Source organism: Falco naumanni, chromosome 13 (genome assembly GCF_017639655.2).
Source record: "Falco naumanni isolate bFalNau1 chromosome 13, bFalNau1.pat, whole genome shotgun sequence".
Lineage (NCBI taxonomy): Eukaryota > Metazoa > Chordata > Aves > Falconiformes > Falconidae > Falco > Falco naumanni.
In genome coordinates, this window is record NC_054066.1 from 15,793,745 (window position 1) to 15,813,792 (window position 20,048).

Below are 20,048 nucleotides of genomic sequence, written 5' to 3' on the forward strand. Positions count from 1 at the left end.
TGTTTGCATTTATTTTGCCACCTGGTGCTTTCCTGTACAGTTGTTGCTAGATACGTTCATCAAGATTGGAGTTTTGCCTGCAGGCACTGTTTTTGATGTTGCAGTACACTACAGCAGGGAAATGCATGCTTGTTTAAGAGCAGGCTAGTTCAAGTATGATAAATCTAATAATTCTCTCATGGAGCTGTGAACTCTAACAGAAATATAATTCTGTAAATAAAACTTTTTGTGGCTGCATGACTTATTGATGGAAAATGCAATTGAAGAAGTGAATCCTTAATATTTGAAGACAGCTTATGTGCTGTGGTAATAAGTACTGTCTTCTGAGAGACATATATGTGCAGTAATTAAAGGCTGTACGATGTCACTGCAGAGAATGATAGTTAATCCATGTCTTGGCAGGTGAGCACTGGCTGTTCAGTGGTTTTACCTGTGGCAGGTGTTCCTGTGGAAATATGAGATGGGTGCATTAATTATAAATTGTATACAATTAACATGTACAAGAGCACCCAAATGAAGGTTAGGTGCAGTTTTGATTTCAAAAAATTTAGCTTTTTGACTTGGTATCTTGGATTTTCTTTGTGTGTGTGTGATACTGAAACTTCTGACGAGCCTTATACTGTGTTGTAGCTTTTTGTTTGTATTCCCTATAGGGATCTGTGTGCACTATGTTAATCTCATACAGCTTCATATTTTTTTCATGCCTTTCTGTATTTGTGAAACTTGTGATCATAATCTGTCCTCAGAGTACGCCTCGCGATTTGCAACTATGAGAGATATACAACAAGAAATAAACCCATTGATACAAATTAAATAGTAAAATAATTGGAAAGAAGGGAAAAGGCTAACTGACCATTAAGCATGTCTTGATTTATAAATATTAAACTAGGGACTAAACTTTATTTAGCATGTACTTATTTTTCTGCTCAGGTGAGAGATGCACATCTCTTGAAGAATAGCCTGGCTTCTGAAAGCAGCTGATTGGAGCTATTACATATGGAATGATAGAAATGTATATTCTTGACCTACTTGTAAGCTTTTTTTACAGGTTTAATTTATGTTTCCATCTGAAGTGTGTAGAATGTACCAAAAAATGCTTGCTGCATGTGGAATGTAACCAAGTTAAATTGGTACAAGCTCTTTTCTGTCCTTCAAAGCCTGCTGTTTCTGAAGTATTTCACTAGTATTCAATCCAGTGTTCAATCATAGAGCTTTACTAGAGCTCCTTGGGTTGTTACTACTGGAAACTAGTAACAGTCCAAGCTTGAGATCAATTGTTAATACGTGTCAGTGTGTTTTATGTGTATGCACTTAAAGAAAATAAAACAACCTAATACATATAAAATCAGCAATGTTGCTTCAGTTTTTAATTCTTTTGTTGTTAAAGGTCTTCCATATCTCAAGTTGAGAAGTTCCATATCATACTAAACATGGAGAAGGAAGAAAAGAAATTTGTCAATAAAGCAGAGGAAGATGAGATGGTAATGAATTCTCTGTGTCTACACATTTTCATAGTTTTCACTCTAAATGGGGCATGTTACATCAGGAAGTAGACTGTCTTAGTTTAAATCAGTTTAGCAATTTTATGAGGTTATCCTCAATAGTATTTTTTTGTATTAAGAAATCTTGTCTTTGGATAGGGTACATTTTTGTTGAAAGCCTTTGCAAAGGTGCTGGGTTGGCTACATTGAGGTCATTAGTCCAGTAGATAGCACCAACAGATTTTGGTGCTGAACTTTTTTTTTCTTTTTAAGGAAAATGGAAGCTAAGTGGCTTGTGGCTGGTTTTTTTGTTGTTCGCTTCAAATCCTGGAGGTTTTTTTTTTGTCATTTAAAACAGGTTAATTTTCCATAATCTGACTGTACTGAGCATATTCTTGCATATTTGTATTTTTGCTGATAAGACCCATTCCTTAAAGCGTGGCAAAGAGTTTTATGGTTATTTGGTAGCACATAAACTTTCCTTCCTACCAGAGCAATTATCTCTCTTCATTTGTCCTGGAAGATGCAGCAGTTAGCTTTGACAGGAAAATAGTGGCAGCTGATCTTTAAATTTCTAGCCCTTTCTAGAGACAGCAGAAAGTACTTGGGGTATACAGGAATTGTTTTAAAAAACGGTAGATTCATGTGAATTGAAGTCCTTGTTCTGTCTTTGTGCATGCTGCTAGGAAAAGCTGTTCTTCGCCAGACTAGCTCTGATATGGAGAGTAAGCAAATACACCTTACAACAAAAAATGAAACTGAGATGCTTATGGTCTGATCACTAAACCAAATGCTTTTTGGAGGAAATAACTTTGTTTTGCCTTAAAAGAAGTATTAACCTCTCACACTATCTTTCACCCACCTGTTTTTATTGGTAAAGAGTGAATACTAGCTCCAGTGTTTTGGGGGTAACAGAGAATGGGTTTTGTCTATGCTTTTTGTCAGCTGAGAAGGCTGCAAAACAAACTTTTTGAAAAGCCTTTTCTTAGGAAAGGAATTTGAGCAATTTCTGATACTGTTTAATGAAAAGCGCAAAAAAATTGCAAAAAGTTGGTGTCAATATGAACAATGTGGGTGGGACTCAATGGGAAACTTCACTGCCCTTTTACAGCAGGAAATATAATCTAATGATGTAATGTGAAACTCGGGAATCTAACACAGCATGCAGAAAGTCACTGAACTATTTTCTGTTCCTGGCTGTCATTAGGTTAAGTTGGTACTTGCCTTTGACCAAGGCACACTTAATACTTTGTGGGTTGTTGGTTTTTTGGTTGTTTTTTTTTTTTTTTTTTTTTTTTGTTTGGTTTTTGTTTTTTTTTTTTTAAATGGGAGAAGAGGATCTTTCCAGCTGGTGCAAGTTACAGAACCTTTGACAGCATGGCTTGCTGTTTCTAATGTTTCACAGTAGCATTTCTTGTTAAGTGGCAGGCAAAATAAGCCACTTTCTCTACTAAAAAGCAGTATTTGATAAATATATTTACAGGCTTGTTTAGAAAGTATGAAATACAGCTAGTACCAGTAATTCAAAACTACGCGTGCTAGCTGGTCAAATGCTATTGTGGTAAAATCAGCATTTGACAAAACCACACAGACTTTTGCTCTTAAGTACTTAGCTGACTTGTGCTGTTTTATGGTCAAAAACTCTGCTGTTCACTTAGTTAAGGCAGGTTGTGCTGCACCCTCAGGCCTTAGGGAGCAGTGCAGAGAGGAGACAGGTCCTGCAAGGAAATGTTTTAAACAATGTGGATGTTCTGCCTTTGTCAGGCTATTACTAATATTTGTATTTCTGACAGAGCGAAACAGTGTTCCTTTTTGTTGCCATTCCACGATGTATTAAGTCTTTTAGAACTTACCTTCCCCTAGAAAAGCAAAAGGAGAAAATAGCTTTGAAATTTGATTTGCTTTAAGTACCGCACTATATGAAAAATTAACGTTGGCTTCCCGAGTCAGAGTAATTAAGAGGGTCATTGTTTTGTTATTTGTTTCCCTGTTTCCATGCAGGAGATCTATGGCTATGATCTGTGTCGCTGGAAGTTGGTGCTAGTTACTGTAGGAGTGATCTTTTCTGGTGGCTTTCTTCTCCTCCTCCTCTACTGGATGCCTCAGTGGCGTGTGAAAGCAACGTGCAAAAGGACTACGCTTAAAGACTGTGAAGTGGTTCTGCTGAGAACAACTGTAAGTCTATAGGAGGGTGCGCTTCTCCCAGTTTGCAGTTGTTTGGCATCCCTCACGCTGCTTGCTAAAATAAGCAAATCCTTGCCTGCGATGATTTTGTTTTACAGCACTGCAGAACTGTGCTCCTTGGTAATGCAGATAAATTTGCTGCTCATATGAGACGCCTGACAGCTGTTTGCAGAGGACATAGCAAAAAGAAAGTCTTTGCTTTTGGATTTTAAGAATTAAGTACATGAATGTGGTTGTCATCAAAAGTTACAGAACAGATGCCTCGCTCATGTAACCCAATAACATGGTTTTCAGGTTTTCCTTCCCCTGTTCAGCAAATACACATTTGTTGAATTAAGGTGTAACTATGGACCCAAGTGTGGCTTGATTTCAGGTGATTTTCTTCCTGCACAAATGCTGTGTACAATCCCTGGTTATGATCTGTGTTACTTGAAGTTGCAGGGTGAGTGCAGCTGAATGCATAGGAATCCCATAGTTCCTCCAACTATAGAACTACTATATTAAATTGTGAAGGGCTGAAGGTGTCAAAATTCAAGTACCAAGACTCATTGCTTAAAACAAAACCAAAAATCTTGCAGTGCAAAATATACGCTTTTAGAATTGTGGAAAGAAAATGTATTCTTAAGGTAGCTGCTGTTAACTTGGGGCTATCTTCTGTGGTTGTGTGTGGGCTCTGCTAATCTCCGGTCTGTTGATGACACGTTTTGCTACAACTGTTGCAATAAATGCTGCTTAAATGCTGTTTCAACCAGCTTGGTTTTTTCCTTCTTTTTTAAGGATGAATTCAAGATATGGTTTTGTGCAAAGGTTCGCAATATGCCTTCTTTGGTAGCCAATCCTTTACAGAATCCTAACGCCACTGTACACAAGGTTTCAAATGGCCATGCTGTTCATTTTTGTGATTCTGCTGCAGAAGAGAATAAAAATGATTTGAAAAAATATTTGCCTGTAAGTAAACCTGCAGTACTACACTTGCTAATTTTCAAAGTATCTGAAGTAGTATCTAGAGTAAACACACAGAACACAGCACATGTGAACTGCCACTTTTGTCTAAAAGGCTAACTCATTCTTTGGGTGGAGCACGAATCTTTTCCTCAATAAGCTGTTACTGGAAATTGTGGAATACTTGGAAGGTTATTTTGAAAGAGAAGTATTCATTTTTCAGTGAAGTTTTTCTAAATTCATTCTGTTGCTGTTCAGAATAAAGCCAGTCAGAAGAGAGGTGTTAAGCAGTGCTAGTTTAATATGTGTGTCTGTTGCTCTTGCAGATTCGTTATTTCACACATCACAGCGTGAAGTATTTCTGGAATGATTCAGTTCAAAGTTTTGATGTTGTACGGTAAGAATATTTTCTTTTGTGTTGTGCTTCAAACTTTTTTTTTTAATGCAATAGCATGCCTAAGAACGTAGTGAAAATTGGTAGCATATTCTGACCAGCTGTTTTATTTCATTGAGTCTTTGTTTGAACCACAGTGAGAGCAGGGAAATTTTAACTCTGTGTGACTTTGGAAGGAAGGTATTTGTTTAATCTACCTTTATCAAGCATGATTCGTATAGGGTGACAGGCTGCATGCCTCTGCAGGCTTTTTGCCTGCTCTTGGAGTGTTATTTGAGAATCAGAGCACCTGTTTATAGACAGTAGTTCTCCTTCTATAAACTCTTAAAAACTTTCCTTCTGATGGAATAACTTGTATTTTCTGCATTGCTGCTGAGCTAGACCCAGAAGGAGTATCTAGGAAGAGGGGAATTCACTGAATACCCTGTTGCTCATCTTTGTGTAGGTCTGTTGCTACATTTTAGTCCAGTTGAGCTGGATTTGGTTCTTGTTACTTTTTAGTAACAAAACCAGATCTCTTCCATTGATAGAAAATGGGTTTTAGTAGACAGTACTAGCTGCGCTCAGTGAATATGATACACCATATTTTCTGTTGTCATGCAACAGTGCTGCTGGGTGTTAGGCTTGAGAAGAAAGTTATTTTTTCTGATGCCACTGATATGGCCTTATCATAGTGCTAACAAGTCAAATGAATACAGACTTCTCTGAAAACTACTTGTTAAAATGAGAACTTCAGATCAGAAATATAACCTCTTTTTAACCTAAATCAAAGTTCACTGCATTGAATCATCATGTGGAAAAGTCCAAGCACTACATATAGACAAAATTAATGACCAGTGACTGAAGGAGAAAAATAGCCAAAATTTCTGTAAGAAGAAACATACTCTGCAGATATTTCTTAACGTTTTTGAAAAAAGTGTGTGAAAACAGTATGGCAAGTTATCAGCAATGACAACAGTTTAAAGAAATGATCATAATACAAGCAGTTACAAACCTGAGCGCTCCTCTGGAAGGGTGTAAATCTGTCACTTCATACGTAAATAATTAAAAACATAAGCATTTTTTATGTTAAGCCTCCCTTGAATCACAGTCTTACAGGTAGTGACGCTTGTCATTTTGCATTACAGGGTCTTGTTTCCATGCTTGTAGTGTTGCTAATTTAAACTGTTCAGGGGGAATATTTCCCATAGATGAGATTAAAAAAAAGACACAAACCTAAATTTTCATGCTAAGAACAGGTATGGGAAAAAAAACCATATGACTCCATGTGTTTAGAAAAAATGTTGTTCCTTAGCATTAAAGCAGTGACTTGAAAATTGGCATTTGTTGGCTGTTTGACTGTGCCTTTTGATGTTCTTGAGATAACTCAGCCAATTTATAAGCCCTGGAAAAATCTCAGATATGCCTGTGAAGTTATGTGAGCATTTATTCAATTGCATTCTTGCTGATATGCCAAACTTTCATTTGTTTGATGTATTAGCAATGACTGAGCCCTGACCACTTGTTCAGTCAGGTACTGTAGCTGGGCTGCACGCCATTATTTAGCAATTGGATAATAAACAGGAGAAACAGCTGGATTGAGACATATCCAATACTGGCAGAGTACTAAGTCACTTTTGCACAAGGTCAGATAAGAATGAGTTTGCTATAACTGTTGCCTAAAAAAGTGAAAATTGTGTGTGATCATGTAGTGAAGTACTAGGTACCACCTGCAAGGTAACAGCTGAACTAAGGAATGATGAATATTTTGAAAAAGTGTCTTAAAAATTTGTCCTTAACAGAGATACTTCTTAATCTGCTCTTCAGTTTATGTAAAAAACAGAAATTGGTATTAGGTAGTAACATGGTTGAGAATCAAGTTAGTATTTGTAAAGAGGTGGTATATGAGACCGAAGGCTTACTTTGTTTCCTGCTTTTTTTCTTTTATTATAGTATAATCCGTAAGGCAAGAAACACAGCTATAGTTGTGATCTAAGCACAATACTGCATCATGAAGATAGATTCACTCAGTGCAGTTCATTACGCAGGTATCCAGAGACAGAACAGTTTGATCACATAATTAAAGACTTAGAATAATACAGAAGGAAGGCAAATAAAGTTTTCTTGGACCACTAATTCGGTTATGAGAACTTGAGTTCCATATCATTGTTCTTTTTATAATAATGTAATACTAAGGTCACTGTTTTAAACACAGGAAATGCAAGTGTAATTGTTCTTAAACTAAATCAGACTTGGTCGCACAGCCAAAGAGGATGCAACTTTGACCTTCTATGTCTGTTTGTTTTAGCTAGTGTCAACTGAACCTCTGAGTGAGTTGATGAGTGCTTTATGTAATAAACTGTGTGCATGCAGGGATTTTTTTAAATGCCCTGGGAATTCACTACTGTAACAGTACTGTAAAAGGCAGATAACATCCTGCGAGAAGCTTTGTCTTGCGTGGACATTACACGCATAGGTATTCATGTTTACATATGAAGTACTTAGTGTTAAGGACCCTTCTTAAGCCCACTGTTACATTCCTTTTCATGCAGGAAAAGAAAAATCAGGTAATTTGGGATAGAGTGGGATGAAAGGCACAGTTATTAACAGAGAATTGTATATTTATTCATCTAAATATCATAATTTTAAAATCCTTGAACTTGAAAAATTTTAGAGCAACCTAAACCTGTGGCCAGATTAATACATTAGCAATTTCACCTTCTGTTCTTTTATGAGATGCTGGTGGAAACATGAGCCTAGCATTGGCAATAGTGGAGATGTTTATAAAGCTTTCCCTGCATTCTAGAGATTTCCATGTATGCACAAGGAGGTTTTTTTCACTGGGTCAACGGAATCATTTTTGGTAGATAACTTAATAGATACCCGATGTGAAAAAAGACTTGTGTTGAATAGTGCTGGCTTTGTCATGTCATCTGTGAAAGCCTTTTGGAAGGTAGTGATGTTTGTTTGCCTGTGCATCCAAAGTCTGTCTGCTAGAAAACGCCTGGATATTTGGCATGGTAGGTCTGATTTACTGAGTCTGATAGTTGAAATGATCCTGTAGCTGTAGACATAGTGATGCTACAGGTGTGCTTGCTAATCTGCAGATCTTCTAAATCAGAGCATTTGCTTTCACAGCAGTTGGAAAAGTCCTGTGAAAATGAGTCTTCCAGTGATAAGGAAGTACTTAAAATGTAGACTGTACTTTACTTAGTCATGGATAAAATTTGATACCAAGATGCTGCAAAATAGCTTCAGTATAGATTTGATAAATTGATTAATAATTGTTTCCAAATTGCTTCCATTGCTAGAGACAAATGATGATAATTTGAAGAAATATTAATCCATATTGATTTCATATAATGTTCATATAATGCTTTATAAACTTACTTTTTAGAGGCCTTTGAATACGCGTTATGCTAGTATTTAACTTAATTTTTAAGTATATCTCCATTTTGACTGAAATAGGTATGACTGTCCTGAGTAAGATGTGTCAAGGAGGGAACTGGTTTTAACATCTCATTGGTATCTGCAGTTGTGACAAAAATAGCTAGAAAAACAGTAATCCGTAGACTTTGCTCTTTTATAATTCAGTGTAGCTCTTGGCAAAGACCTAGCTCTTCTGAGTTACTGAATACTTAATTTTAAATATCAGGTTTCTTAAATAACTCATTGACTTTTTTCCTTTACTTAGAGGCCTAGATGAATCTACATTCTGTTCTTCAATTCATAATGAACACGGCAGAGGACTGACAAAGGGAATGCATGAATACAGGTAACACTACAGTATTTGAGGGAAGAATGTTTTTTTGTTCCAATACTGGTGCAAACTAGAAGACAGTTGAGTGGTTAGTGTTTACAGACAGGCTCTTACACTTCCTCCGAAGAAGGCTGTTAACGTATGAAGTTCTTGTTACCTGTACTTGAGTAGGAACTAGATTCTTGATATTGTGTTGACTGACTTTTCTCAAACTACACTGACCATGGGAAGTGGAACTGTTGCTTAAAGTAATTCAGAATGTATCTCTGAATATTATTCCTTCCATATAACTCGCTTTTAAATGACATAAATGTTACCATAGCATATTGTCATTATTGAAGGGTGTGTATGGGTTCAGAGGCAAATAAACCGATTTTCAGTGGAAAAGTCCATCAAGGGTTCCTTAGCTGGAAAGCTGGTCATTTGTCTCAAGCTGCAGATTGTTGAAGGCTTGAAGGGAACGCTGAGGGAGATCACTCTGCTGCTTGTTCTCTTTCACATCCTTGGTTAATGGTCATTGTGAGAGAGGGGATAGTGTGCTAGATGGATAATAAGGAATATTGGATGCCAGGAAGCAGGACACCTAGCCTAAACTGTAACTGATTTTTTCTTTTAGGAAGATCAGGCTGAAACTTCCCAGGTCTCAGGACTTTGGCTTTAATTCTAAAAGCTTAGTTAGTATCACTGGTGTGTCCCGTAACTTGCTTGGGTCTGTCTCTGGCTGGTTGGGGCTAAATGCATTCCCCACTTTTTCTTTTAATTTTGGTTGGCAAGAAATAACTGGGGGAAAATATATTAATTTTGTAACATACTATTTTAGACTAATAGTGTAGATATGCCTCTCGAGGGACACAGCTGAAGTGCATAGTTAGAGAGGAACTTAGTCTAGAAAAAACCTTTAAAATGTAACTGGAATGGAACATAGTTCAGGGCTTTATTCTCAAATGTGAACAGCAAGCTGGAATATTTATTGTGAAATTGTAGATATGTACTTAATTACGGGTGTTCTGATTTATTGATACACTACCCAAACTTGCATTCCTGCCTGGCTTTTTGCAAATGAGACCTTCTTAGGGTTTAAAATACAGAAGCATCTGCTTGCTTATCATTCCATTTTCTGTCATTTTGTGTCTTTTCCTACAGTAGAAGCTTTTCCTTAAGAACATCTGTTAAGGGTCTCTTCATGTCAATGTCATTTAACCAGCTCAGATCCCATCAGAGATTAGTTTCTTGTCCCCCCTTTCATGATTTGCCTTTCTTCATGCTAAGAATAAAACTAAGATACATGACCATTAAAATAGTGTCTTACTGCAGGGTAAGAGTTAATACTTGTTTGAGCTTAAGTTAATGAGAACCCCATGCTGGCTTTCAGAATGACATGTTTAATAACATTGGACCTATACAGAGTTTACAGGGAAATCTTACTTTGAAAGAACCTAAAATTAAGTTATAAATTCACGTATAAAGTAATTATCTTTGTATTGGAATATCTCCCTAGGTAAATGTTTTCTAATAAACACCTTTTGAAACAATATGATAAATGAAAGGGGCCACTGATTAGCTATTATATTATACTTTCTCATACTAATGGAATTTGAAGTCAGTAAGATTTCTAATAAAAATTTTAACTGTCTTCATATTTTTCTTTTTTTTTAATTCAGAAAAGCATTCTATGGAGTAAATGAAATTGCTGTGAAAGTGCCTTCCATTTTTAAGCTTCTGATTAAGGAGGTAAGATCTTTACTTTAACAAATTTAAAAAAGAGTATATAATTAAAAGTTACTTTAAGTACAATGGCTATTGGACTGATCTTCAGATAGTAACATAAACCAGAAACCTTCCCCAAGAGCCCAGCACTATAAAGCAAAATGGTATGGACCTTTATTTTTGAGCTCTCCAAACTTTAGAGGCCTTAGCTGTAAGTTTTTCAGAGTTCATAACCTGGTGCCTTAGCGAGGATGTTAGAAAATGTGTCAGAATTCTTTGAGAGGGTTTGCATCTTATTTTTTGTTGTTAATTTCAAATGTAAAATGACTGTGTTCTCCATGATCAGCCCAGGGATTATACATTACAGCATTATGCATCAAATCAAATCTGTTCTTGCATATACTTCTGTTGGATTTGTTTAATTTTCCTTGTGTCAGGTGGATTTGAATAATTAACTTGTTACATGTGTGCTGTAATAACGCATGATAGGAACGTGGACAAAGAAACTCTCCAGCCTAAACTAATGGAGTGAGAACTTGAGGTGTCAGTGCATTTATTAATAAGAAGTAGATAATAACATCCAAATTAATTTAAGAATTGGAACTTAGGTGTATCAGATGTTCCCATCATTTTGCTTTGAGATATATGGGAAAATGCACGCAGTCTTAGAAGTATGTATTCTTGTATTATTTTAGTGAGAACTGTGCTTTTGAGGGGTTGAGGAAGTAGTGAAGAAGAGGGATCAGTTTAGCAAAACAAACAAAATGTATAAAGAATTGAAAGCTTTATCTCCTCCATGGAGGGAGGAGGATGACTGACTCTTTTCTGACGGAGAATACATGCGACCTTTTGGTGTAACTTTAATGTTCTGTCATTCTTCTAGGTTCTCAACCCTTTTTACATTTTTCAGTTGTTCAGTGTGATATTGTGGATCACTGATGAATATCACTACTATGCATTAGCAATTGTGATCATGTCTGTAATATCCATTGTTAGCTCACTCTACACCATTAGAAAGGTAAGCTCAAAGAAAACAGATGAATCTATTCAGCTTTTTACTGATGGGTTTATTTTGATGTGAAATTGCCTGCAAATCTTTCAGAATTTCAGAGGTATACAGATAGAATATCATTACGGTTTCCCTCTGAGCTGAAAGAATTTGAATTTACAGTTCTTTGAGACCCTTCTCTGCTGATTTTCCGTACTGTTGATCAGTATGGAAAATACTTCAATAAGATCTGGACACAAGTTTATGTACAAAGTTGTATTGACAGTAGTGATTCCATCTTGCGTTATTTTCTTCTGTTTGAAAAAGTACAACAGAACTGAGTGCCAGCCAAGTGTGTGGATTGTTAAATTGGTGATGCTTCTTTCTCTGTAGACTTTGCTGTAGCTGATGGAAATCATAGTAATTACTTTTAAATGGCAATCTCTGAATCCAGACCAGAGACAAAAAAAAAACCTTACTTACCCAGATTCATGCAACTACTGCACTTTTTACTTATGTATGTTAATGACCAAATGTATCTGTAACATTTTATGTGTGTATAGTTGCTTCTAGTAAAAAAAAAAGTAGGAACCTGTACAGGTTGATGCACTCAAACTTTTATTTGCCCATAAGTTTCTTAAACTATGTTCAAGAGAATGTTTCGAGTAACATTTTGTTGTAAAAGAACATAAGTAAAGAATTTTATGACCTCTACCTGAAGAGACTGAATGTGTGTTTAGAAAACAAGCTGTGCTTCTAATAATGAACTGTTTTCTCCCCTTTGCAGCAATATGTTATGTTACATGACATGGTAGCAGCTCACAGCATTGTAAGGGTTTCTGTCTGCAGAGGAAATCAAGGTAAATCTCACAGGCGGTCTGGAAGTTTAAATTATTCATTAAGTGTGAGTGTAAAGTCATCATGCATCTGGGTTTTCTTTGACCAGCTTGAAATGCTTGCATTATTTAGCAAAATTGCATGGGAAATGGAGAAGTTGCAAAGTGGAACTTAGGATAGTCATCTGTTCAGGATTATCCTTCTAGTTTCAAGGTTTGTTCTAGGTTAGGTGCTTGGCCTGCTCCTGTTTCTCATTATCTACCAATCTAGATACATAACTGTTATTGTAGTTTCTCTCTTAGCTTAAAGATGTGCATGCGTTTGGTTTCCATTGCAATTTATTACCCAGGAGGGGCTGCAAATTGATTTCTGGACTTTTGCTTGTTTGGATACTGCAGTAGTTGAAGATGGTTAGGTTATGGTGTGTGATACTGTTTTGTAAGACATGCGTTTGTATTGGACTCGTGTCTTTATGCTGAAGTCATACTGTAGTTAATTGTTATTATCTTTTGTACAAGCCTGATCAATTTATTATTATGAACTATAGCCATGTGCTCTCGAGTTTAATCTGTGATGGAATTGGGCTTATCAATGACTTTTTCTGTATCTTTTAGAAAACTTTTCATAATGCCATTAATAAAATGGAGTATAATTGTAATTGTCACCACCTGGGTCTTTGCTCATGAGGATTTTTATCAGGTTTTGTAGATGGTGGCTATTTGCAGGTAAACTTGTTTGTGTTTTAACACTCAGAAACAGAAGAAATCCTTTCCACTGACCTTGTGCCTGGAGATACCATGTTGATTCCATCTAATGGGACAATTATGCCCTGTGATGCAGTACTTCTTAGTGGTACTTGCATTGTAAATGAAAGTATGTTAACAGGTAAAGTAAACTTGATACAGTATTGCGTGGCTAAACATACTGGTTTGTAGCTGTGTGCATGCTTGACTTGCAGTACATTCTAGCAGAAGTGGATATGCTTATTTTGCTTGAAATGTGGATGTTCTTGCAATTACAGATACTTCTAAGTACATACTTAAGTACTTGTGTTTTGTTTATCTGCAACAGCTACCTGGTACTACTTAGGCAACTCCAAAAATGAGTGATGGTTTCTTGCTGAAAAGCTTTCTTCTTGACAGTTTGTCTTTCTGCCTCTTGACTTGGTGTTCTCAGTGCAGATTGAGTTTTGCAGTGTTTCTTCAGAAAGCTTTTCCCTAAGCTTTTTAGCTGTTTCCAAGAATGAAGGTAGTGAGTGGAGTGTTCTGCTGTATTTAAAAACAGAAATTATCTCAAGTTGTGCCTGCATACTCTGAAACTAGGGACCTGATGTATTTGAGGGACAGCTTCACTGAACAGGATGGAGTTTTTGTTATTCCTAGGACAATCTGTCCAAACTGGAAGCATTTAGAAAATTGTAGTTCAAAGAATGTGTGCTTTATCATGTTCAATTCTTTGAATGTGCTTGAGCTTCTTGCTGCTGTTAGCAACTGATAAAGATCGATTGCAGCCCTAGCTTGAGTGTACTCAGCCACCAAAGGAGCTGAGAATAATATTCTTCAGCTTCTACTTTTTCTGAGTAAGGATCAGGTGATGGTGATGCCTTGCAGCAGAAGGAAGCTTGTCCTGTTTTCTTTAATGAACTCTATTTTACGTCGATATGATTTGAAGTAAGAGGCACAAAAGCTGTATTGGTGAATAAAGAATAGAGTTAAATAAGATTTGGATAAGAAATCTGGTGAGCTGAGGCTAATTAGGTGCGTCTACCTAATAACCTACTGAAAGGAAGATGACTTCTTCCATAAGTCTGCCTTTGTGCTGATCAAGTGAGTTTATATTGTTTAAAGCTGTGAAGGAGAAAATGTCTGTTCTTATTTGATCTTGTTTAGATACTTTTTTTCCATTTAAGGTGAAAGTGTTCCTGTCACAAAGATTAATCTACCAAATCCTTCAGAATATCCGAAAGCAATGGGAGATGAAATATACAGCCCAGAAGTGCATAAACGACATACTTTGTTCTGTGGAACCAATGTCATCCAAACCCGTTTTTATACTGGAGAATTGGTCAAAGCTCTAGTAGTAAGAACAGGTATCGACTGTTAAGTGTGTTGCTTGTTAACATGCTGCTCACTTCTGTAGGTGTATGTCAACTAACACTTTGGAGTATTGTGTTGAGTGTTGCTAAACTTGGATAAATGAGTACAACCCAAAGAATTTGATACATGTCTTTAAACCAGTAATAGGACTAGATAGTGGCCTGGAGAGTATCAATTGGCAAGCAAGAAAATGGGTCAGTCTTTAGCATCAATTTAAAACTTATCTGAATGCATTTTCAGATCCTTTAGATGTCTTCTGCTGTGTGTTGGTTAATCTATATATGCCTCTCTGAAAGGTTTGGCATACCGTTGGATTGTGGGGGAGTAGTGGGGAGTGGGTTATTTTAGTGGAGTCATTGGCAATGTCTTTTCTTTTGCCCATAGTTTTGTCAAAGCACATAACGTTTGCTTAAAAAATGTGTTTGATGTAGCCCTTTCTACAGCAGTCCTTACTTACGTGTTAAAGGTGTGGTTTTAGATAATACAGATGTTTTATTAAAAACAGACGAGTGTAGTTGCGGGATACTGTTTTACAAAAATGATCTTAAGAAAACCACCACAAAATAGGTGAATGTAAGCTATAATCCAAGCTATAATAAAATTTGTTAGAATAAATTTGACTACATTGACTAGAATGCTGCTTAAAGCAAGCTTTCCAGCAAGTAACTTCATCCTAATCAGCAGCCTCTTTCTCTAATGTCATCACCTTCTATTAGTCTGTTTTAGCCGTAAACGTTCTGGGTTTTTTTTGTTAAATTCATTAAATGTCTTTCTAGTTTTTTTTTCCCGAAGAAAAATATTTCTCTTCCCTTGAACAGATCTCCCCTTTAATAATATCCATCTCAACTTCTGTTTCTTAAATAAGAAAGTTTGTGCCCAGCCTGATGTGTATATACAGATAGATGGTTCAGAACAGCAACAGAAATGAACAGCTGAAGACTTGCTACTTCTGCTCTGTGGGAAGTATAATGCTTTTTTTAAAATCTGAAACCATGGTCTTGAAATTTGACAAGGAGAATTGTAATTGCTTCCAACACACTGAGCCTTACTGCCCTGCCATCTGAAGTAATTTTCTAATTTGCTCTTTGCCCATGACAGGGCAGTTAGCTCCTATGTTGTAAACAGGATGAATTTAGCTTTGTGGACCTTGTTCAGATTTTATGTATGGGCAGGTACTCTTGTCTGCTATGACTATATGTAGAGATAGGAGCAAAAGGATACAAAATCCTCTGTGTTCTCCTGTCTGGTTTACAGGGACATCTTTTAGGCAAGTAGGGAATTTCCCACTCCACAGAGCTGGTTAGATGTCACAGCACTTGTAGCTTCCTGCTCCTAAGGTGTTTGATAGTAAGAATTAATTTGTTTCTAGTGAGATAAGTAAAAATCCCTCCGTCTAAGGGAGGGGGATGCCACAAAATTGAAGGTACTAGAGAATTTAGTCCTTAAAAGAATTCTAAGAGAGCAGAACTCCATATGGTTGTGTGCAAAGACATGTAGTCTTAATCTTGTTATATACCATGATACGAGATTGATCTGCTGGGACTGTATTGACAGTTTAACGTGACAGTGTAACAAGCCTTTAACATGAAATGTTTGATGTTACAGCTGAAACACACATAAAATACTGATGAACTAAATTATTTTTTGTTGGTTTTTTGGTGGTTGTTTTTTTTCTCCTCCTGAAACTCAGTTCATAAATATGTTAATGTGTCTGTCATTGTGGCTTCTATTGTAATTCTAAAGAATTCCAAACTGGTAATTTTTTTATTTTTTTTTTTAGCAAACAGAAGCGTGCAGTAGAGCTATCTGTCCAGTGTGTTCTCTCAAGACACCACATGAGGTTTTAATTTATTGTTTTACCCTGCTGTGTTCTAGCCTATGTGGCACAGAACATTCTGCAAAACCATTAAAAACGAAAACAAAACTTAATTAGTTCTGATATATATATATTTTTTTTTACTGCTGTGTCGAATTACAAAGCATTCATGGCTAAATACTTGAGTACATACTGACATGCTGAGCTTCTCTGAACAGGCTCATGGTTTGTATTCTGCAGTAGCAAATTCAAAGCCTGGAGGCTTCACGCCTTGTTCCACTTGTGACGAACTTAGCCTCTTGAAGGCTGATGCAATAGCTTCTTCATTCTGGTAGAATCCTGAATGCCAGATATCGGTGTGGAAAGCTTAACCTTTGCTGTGATGGCTTGCAGACGGAGAAGCTGTTAAGGAGCTGTGACTAATGCCAGCAGACCTGACGCTGATATTGAGGTTGTAGTAATAGACGCTGAAGTCTAAGCAGATACCAAATGTTTTGGACATACAAAATTTGTGTTGGCATCTTCACATACAGAGGCAAAGGTTCAAGGAGGATCTCAGGGTTGTTTGACTCTTAAGACTCTTTAAAGTCTAGTCTCCTAGTTTAGGTGTCAAAACGCAATCAAGAGGTAGGTTTCTCCAAAACGTGACTGTGCACTGCAGGTTTTTCCTGGCTTTTTCTTTCTGGCTGTCAAGGGAGTTTACAGAGGCTTGCTGTTTGAGTACTTATGGTTGGACTCTGAATAATTCATTTGCTTTTTGCAAGGACTGGCTTAACTAGACAACTAATGAACATACCAACTCGCTCTGCACTTTGAGGGACAAAATGTAATACAACAAACTCTTCCAGGCCAAATCATTTGAGGATTTAGTGCTGCTGTAGAAGAAAGGTTCATTTGCATCAGCTGCATGTCCTTGCCGTGGGAGAGAAGCGCTTAGTAAGATGTGCATATACATTTTTGAAGCACCTTAATTACAGTATTGCAAAACATCTGTTACTGTATATTGAGAGTCTTAATGAAATGAGTAGCTTAAGGGTTTCATTGAGGTTTTAAATATATTTGGATAGCTTTGCTCTTGTTTATACTTTTAATAACTGACTCCTTTTGATTTCTAGGCTTTAGTACTGCTAAAGGACAGCTTGTTCGTTCCATACTATATCCCAAGCCAACTGATTTTAAACTCTACAGAGATGCCTATTTGTTTCTCCTGTCTCTGGTGGTGGTGGCAGGCATTGGGTTTCTTTACACGGTTGTCAATAGCATCTTAAATGAGGTATGTTTTCATTTCTGGTCCACAACTGCCATATTTTAGAAAACTGTTGGTTGCAATTTCCAACACACTTCAGATGATGAGAAACAATTCGTATTTAAGTGAAAATGTCTTTGCTTTATTTTATGTCAACGGAATGAGAAAGGCAAACTTGCCGAGAACAAAATTCAGCAGAGGAGTGGAATTTGAATATACTACGGTGAAATTTGAGTTTATCTCAATTTCTACTGACCCAGTTATTAGACTTTTATCTTTATTATATCTAAGATTACCATCTGACTGATACCTAGTTGGAAGAAATAGGATAACAGCACATCTAAAGCATGCTGCAGGCAAAAAAATCCTTACCAAGAAATTGATAACTGATTAATGGTAATTTTTTTCTCTCAAAAAATTTTGCATTATTTGGTTACTGTGTTGAAGTAATGCATTTGCAGGGGAAATAGTGAAAACTTGAAGTTATGGGTGGTGGATAATTTAGGACTGGATTATTGTGGTTGCTGATGGTGGGTGAAGATTATACTAGGTTTCTGGGCAATCCAGAACATGCTGTACTGGAGAAAGCAACGTGTGGATTTTGCTTATGGTTACATGTTTGGGTGGGATAGTGAATCCTTAAGTAGTGAGTTCTTGTTCATTAGCTCTGATCTTTATTGCAGGTTCCAGCTCATACCATCATCATTGAGTCTCTTGACATTATCACTATCACAGTGCCTCCAGCGCTCCCTGCTGCCATGACTGCTGGCATCGTTTATGCACAAAGAAGGTTGAAAAAAATTGGTATCTTCTGCATCAGCCCACAAAGGATAAATATTTGTGGCCAGCTCAATCTTGTGTGTTTTGATAAGGTTAGGCGAATTTTGAAACTTTGTGTTGCCACATGGAGTGGTGTTGCATTATAAGTGGGAATTCACACAGACTGGCAGCTACAGGAAAATTCATTGCTTTTGTATAAATCAGATAATTTTTGTCCCGTTAGCTTCCAAGTATTCAGTGTTTACTACCTGTAATGCACTTAATTCTGTCTGTTCTAAAAAGTTGTTAAAATACAGAGCTGTTTTATCATCTCAAGACTCTAAAGTACTAACTTACTATTGGCACCCCTGAAGGTGAGAATTGGGGTCTGTTAAGAGTTTTATTTAGTACACAGGCTTGTGGAAGATTGAAGTGTGAGGTCAGACTTGTTTCTCATTTTCATTTATTTCAATGAAAAGCCAAACCAGCGTATTTTGTTGTTATTCCTTAACAGGAACATTAGTGGAAGACAGTAATGCCACTAGCCAGAATCGTTTGCTTTTATCTAATTCTTAAATAAAATTTATTTTCCTCCTTAGATTTCTATCTGAAATCTTAAGTACCTCCACAAAATTTATGGCTATCCTTATAAATATATTTCAGTTTTAGCTATGTAAGAAAGTAGTACTAAGGGTTTGGTACCTCTTTTCTGTTGCTCCCAACTCCTGAACATAGAGATGTTGAGCTGTCATCCTTGGAATTTAAGGGTCTGTTTCATTTGTCCTGTCTCCAAGGAGAGGCATGATTGCTTTGAATGGTTTAAGTTATTTAACAGAGTTGGAACTTAGTTACTAGCAAAAAGCAAGGTAGATACTCTATTTCCTGTCCTGAAGTCTTGATTTTTAGATGAAAACAAAAAAAAGTGTATTGTTCAGGTGTAATTTGGTTAATTAACTGTTAATTTTTGCTGTGTCTCAGGATAACTAGCTTCTGAAAGCTTTTTCTTCTTGCCATGCCCTTTGGTTTATTTTGCAGACTGGCACACTTACTGAGGATGGCTTGGATCTTTGGCGAATTCAACGGGTGGAAAATGCTCGGTAAGGAAAAGCTCAGAGCTGATAGAAAATATAATACTTAGTTATGCTTTAACAGCTTCAGCAGAATAGAGTAGAAAATTCAATGTGAGCTCATCTATGTTTGCATTTCTGTAATGAGCTGTAAGAATGCAACTGAAAATATGGTTTAGGTGTAATGCAAGTCATAACTCTTACACAGCTGAGGTGGAATTTAATTTGTAAAGCCTGAGACCTCATTAGGTTCACACTGCAGAAATGCTGAAGTACAGCATGTTTCCTTAATCCTAAGTGATGACTTTTGGGGCTGCTAAAGTACAAAGTGACAAGAGGACTCTATATAAGGAATCAAACTAGACAGTGAGTTAACACAGTTTTTGAAGGAGACGGAAGTTGTGACTGTTTCTGAAGATTCCAGCCCAGAGTCTCAGTCTGTTTGCTGTGATGTGTGAAAATACAAGTGAAGAGACTTGTGCAGTCAATTTTCTTCTGCTAATCTAAACAAACCTTTTGAATTGGCTCATAATAAATAATTATAGTGCTAAGTATATTATTACTTCATTGTTTTAGTTTCCTTTTGCCGGAAGAGAGGGCTTGCAGTGAGAGCTTGCTGAAGTCTGAGTTTGTTGCTTGCATGGCAACTTGTCATTCCCTTACAAAAATTGAAGGGGTACTTTCGGGGGATCCGCTTGATTTGAAGATGTTTGAAGCAATAGGATGGGTAAGTATGTGCTTGTTTCAAGAGGTGCAACGTTTTTAAGGTCGGTAATTTGAGATTTCCTACAC

General features: G+C 36.7%; 1 protein-coding gene across 5 annotated transcripts in view; it reads left to right on the plus strand.

Annotated features, from left to right (window-relative positions):
• The window catches only part of ATP13A3 (ATPase 13A3), a 61,221-nt gene that overhangs the window by 20,699 nt on the left and 20,474 nt on the right, over nucleotides 1–20,048 (plus strand). For all 5 annotated transcript variants that reach the window (XR_005830588.1, XM_040612595.1, XM_040612599.1 and 2 more), the window contains exons 3-16: nucleotides 1,388–1,481; nucleotides 3,483–3,656; nucleotides 4,443–4,613; nucleotides 4,934–5,004; nucleotides 8,675–8,755; nucleotides 10,402–10,471; nucleotides 11,331–11,465; nucleotides 12,223–12,295; nucleotides 13,026–13,157; nucleotides 14,182–14,361; nucleotides 17,300–17,457; nucleotides 18,114–18,302; nucleotides 19,225–19,286; nucleotides 19,833–19,983. Coding sequence is in view for 4 of the 5 variants with exons in the window: in XM_040612595.1 (XP_040468529.1) it covers nucleotides 1,388–1,481; nucleotides 3,483–3,656; nucleotides 4,443–4,613; nucleotides 4,934–5,004; nucleotides 8,675–8,755; nucleotides 10,402–10,471; nucleotides 11,331–11,465; nucleotides 12,223–12,295; nucleotides 13,026–13,157; nucleotides 14,182–14,361; nucleotides 17,300–17,457; nucleotides 18,114–18,302; nucleotides 19,225–19,286; nucleotides 19,833–19,983 (1,741 nt within the window). In the remaining variant the exon portion in view is untranslated. The remainder of the gene's footprint in view (nucleotides 1–1,387; nucleotides 1,482–3,482; nucleotides 3,657–4,442; nucleotides 4,614–4,933; nucleotides 5,005–8,674; nucleotides 8,756–10,401; nucleotides 10,472–11,330; nucleotides 11,466–12,222; nucleotides 12,296–13,025; nucleotides 13,158–14,181; nucleotides 14,362–17,299; nucleotides 17,458–18,113; nucleotides 18,303–19,224; nucleotides 19,287–19,832; nucleotides 19,984–20,048) is intronic.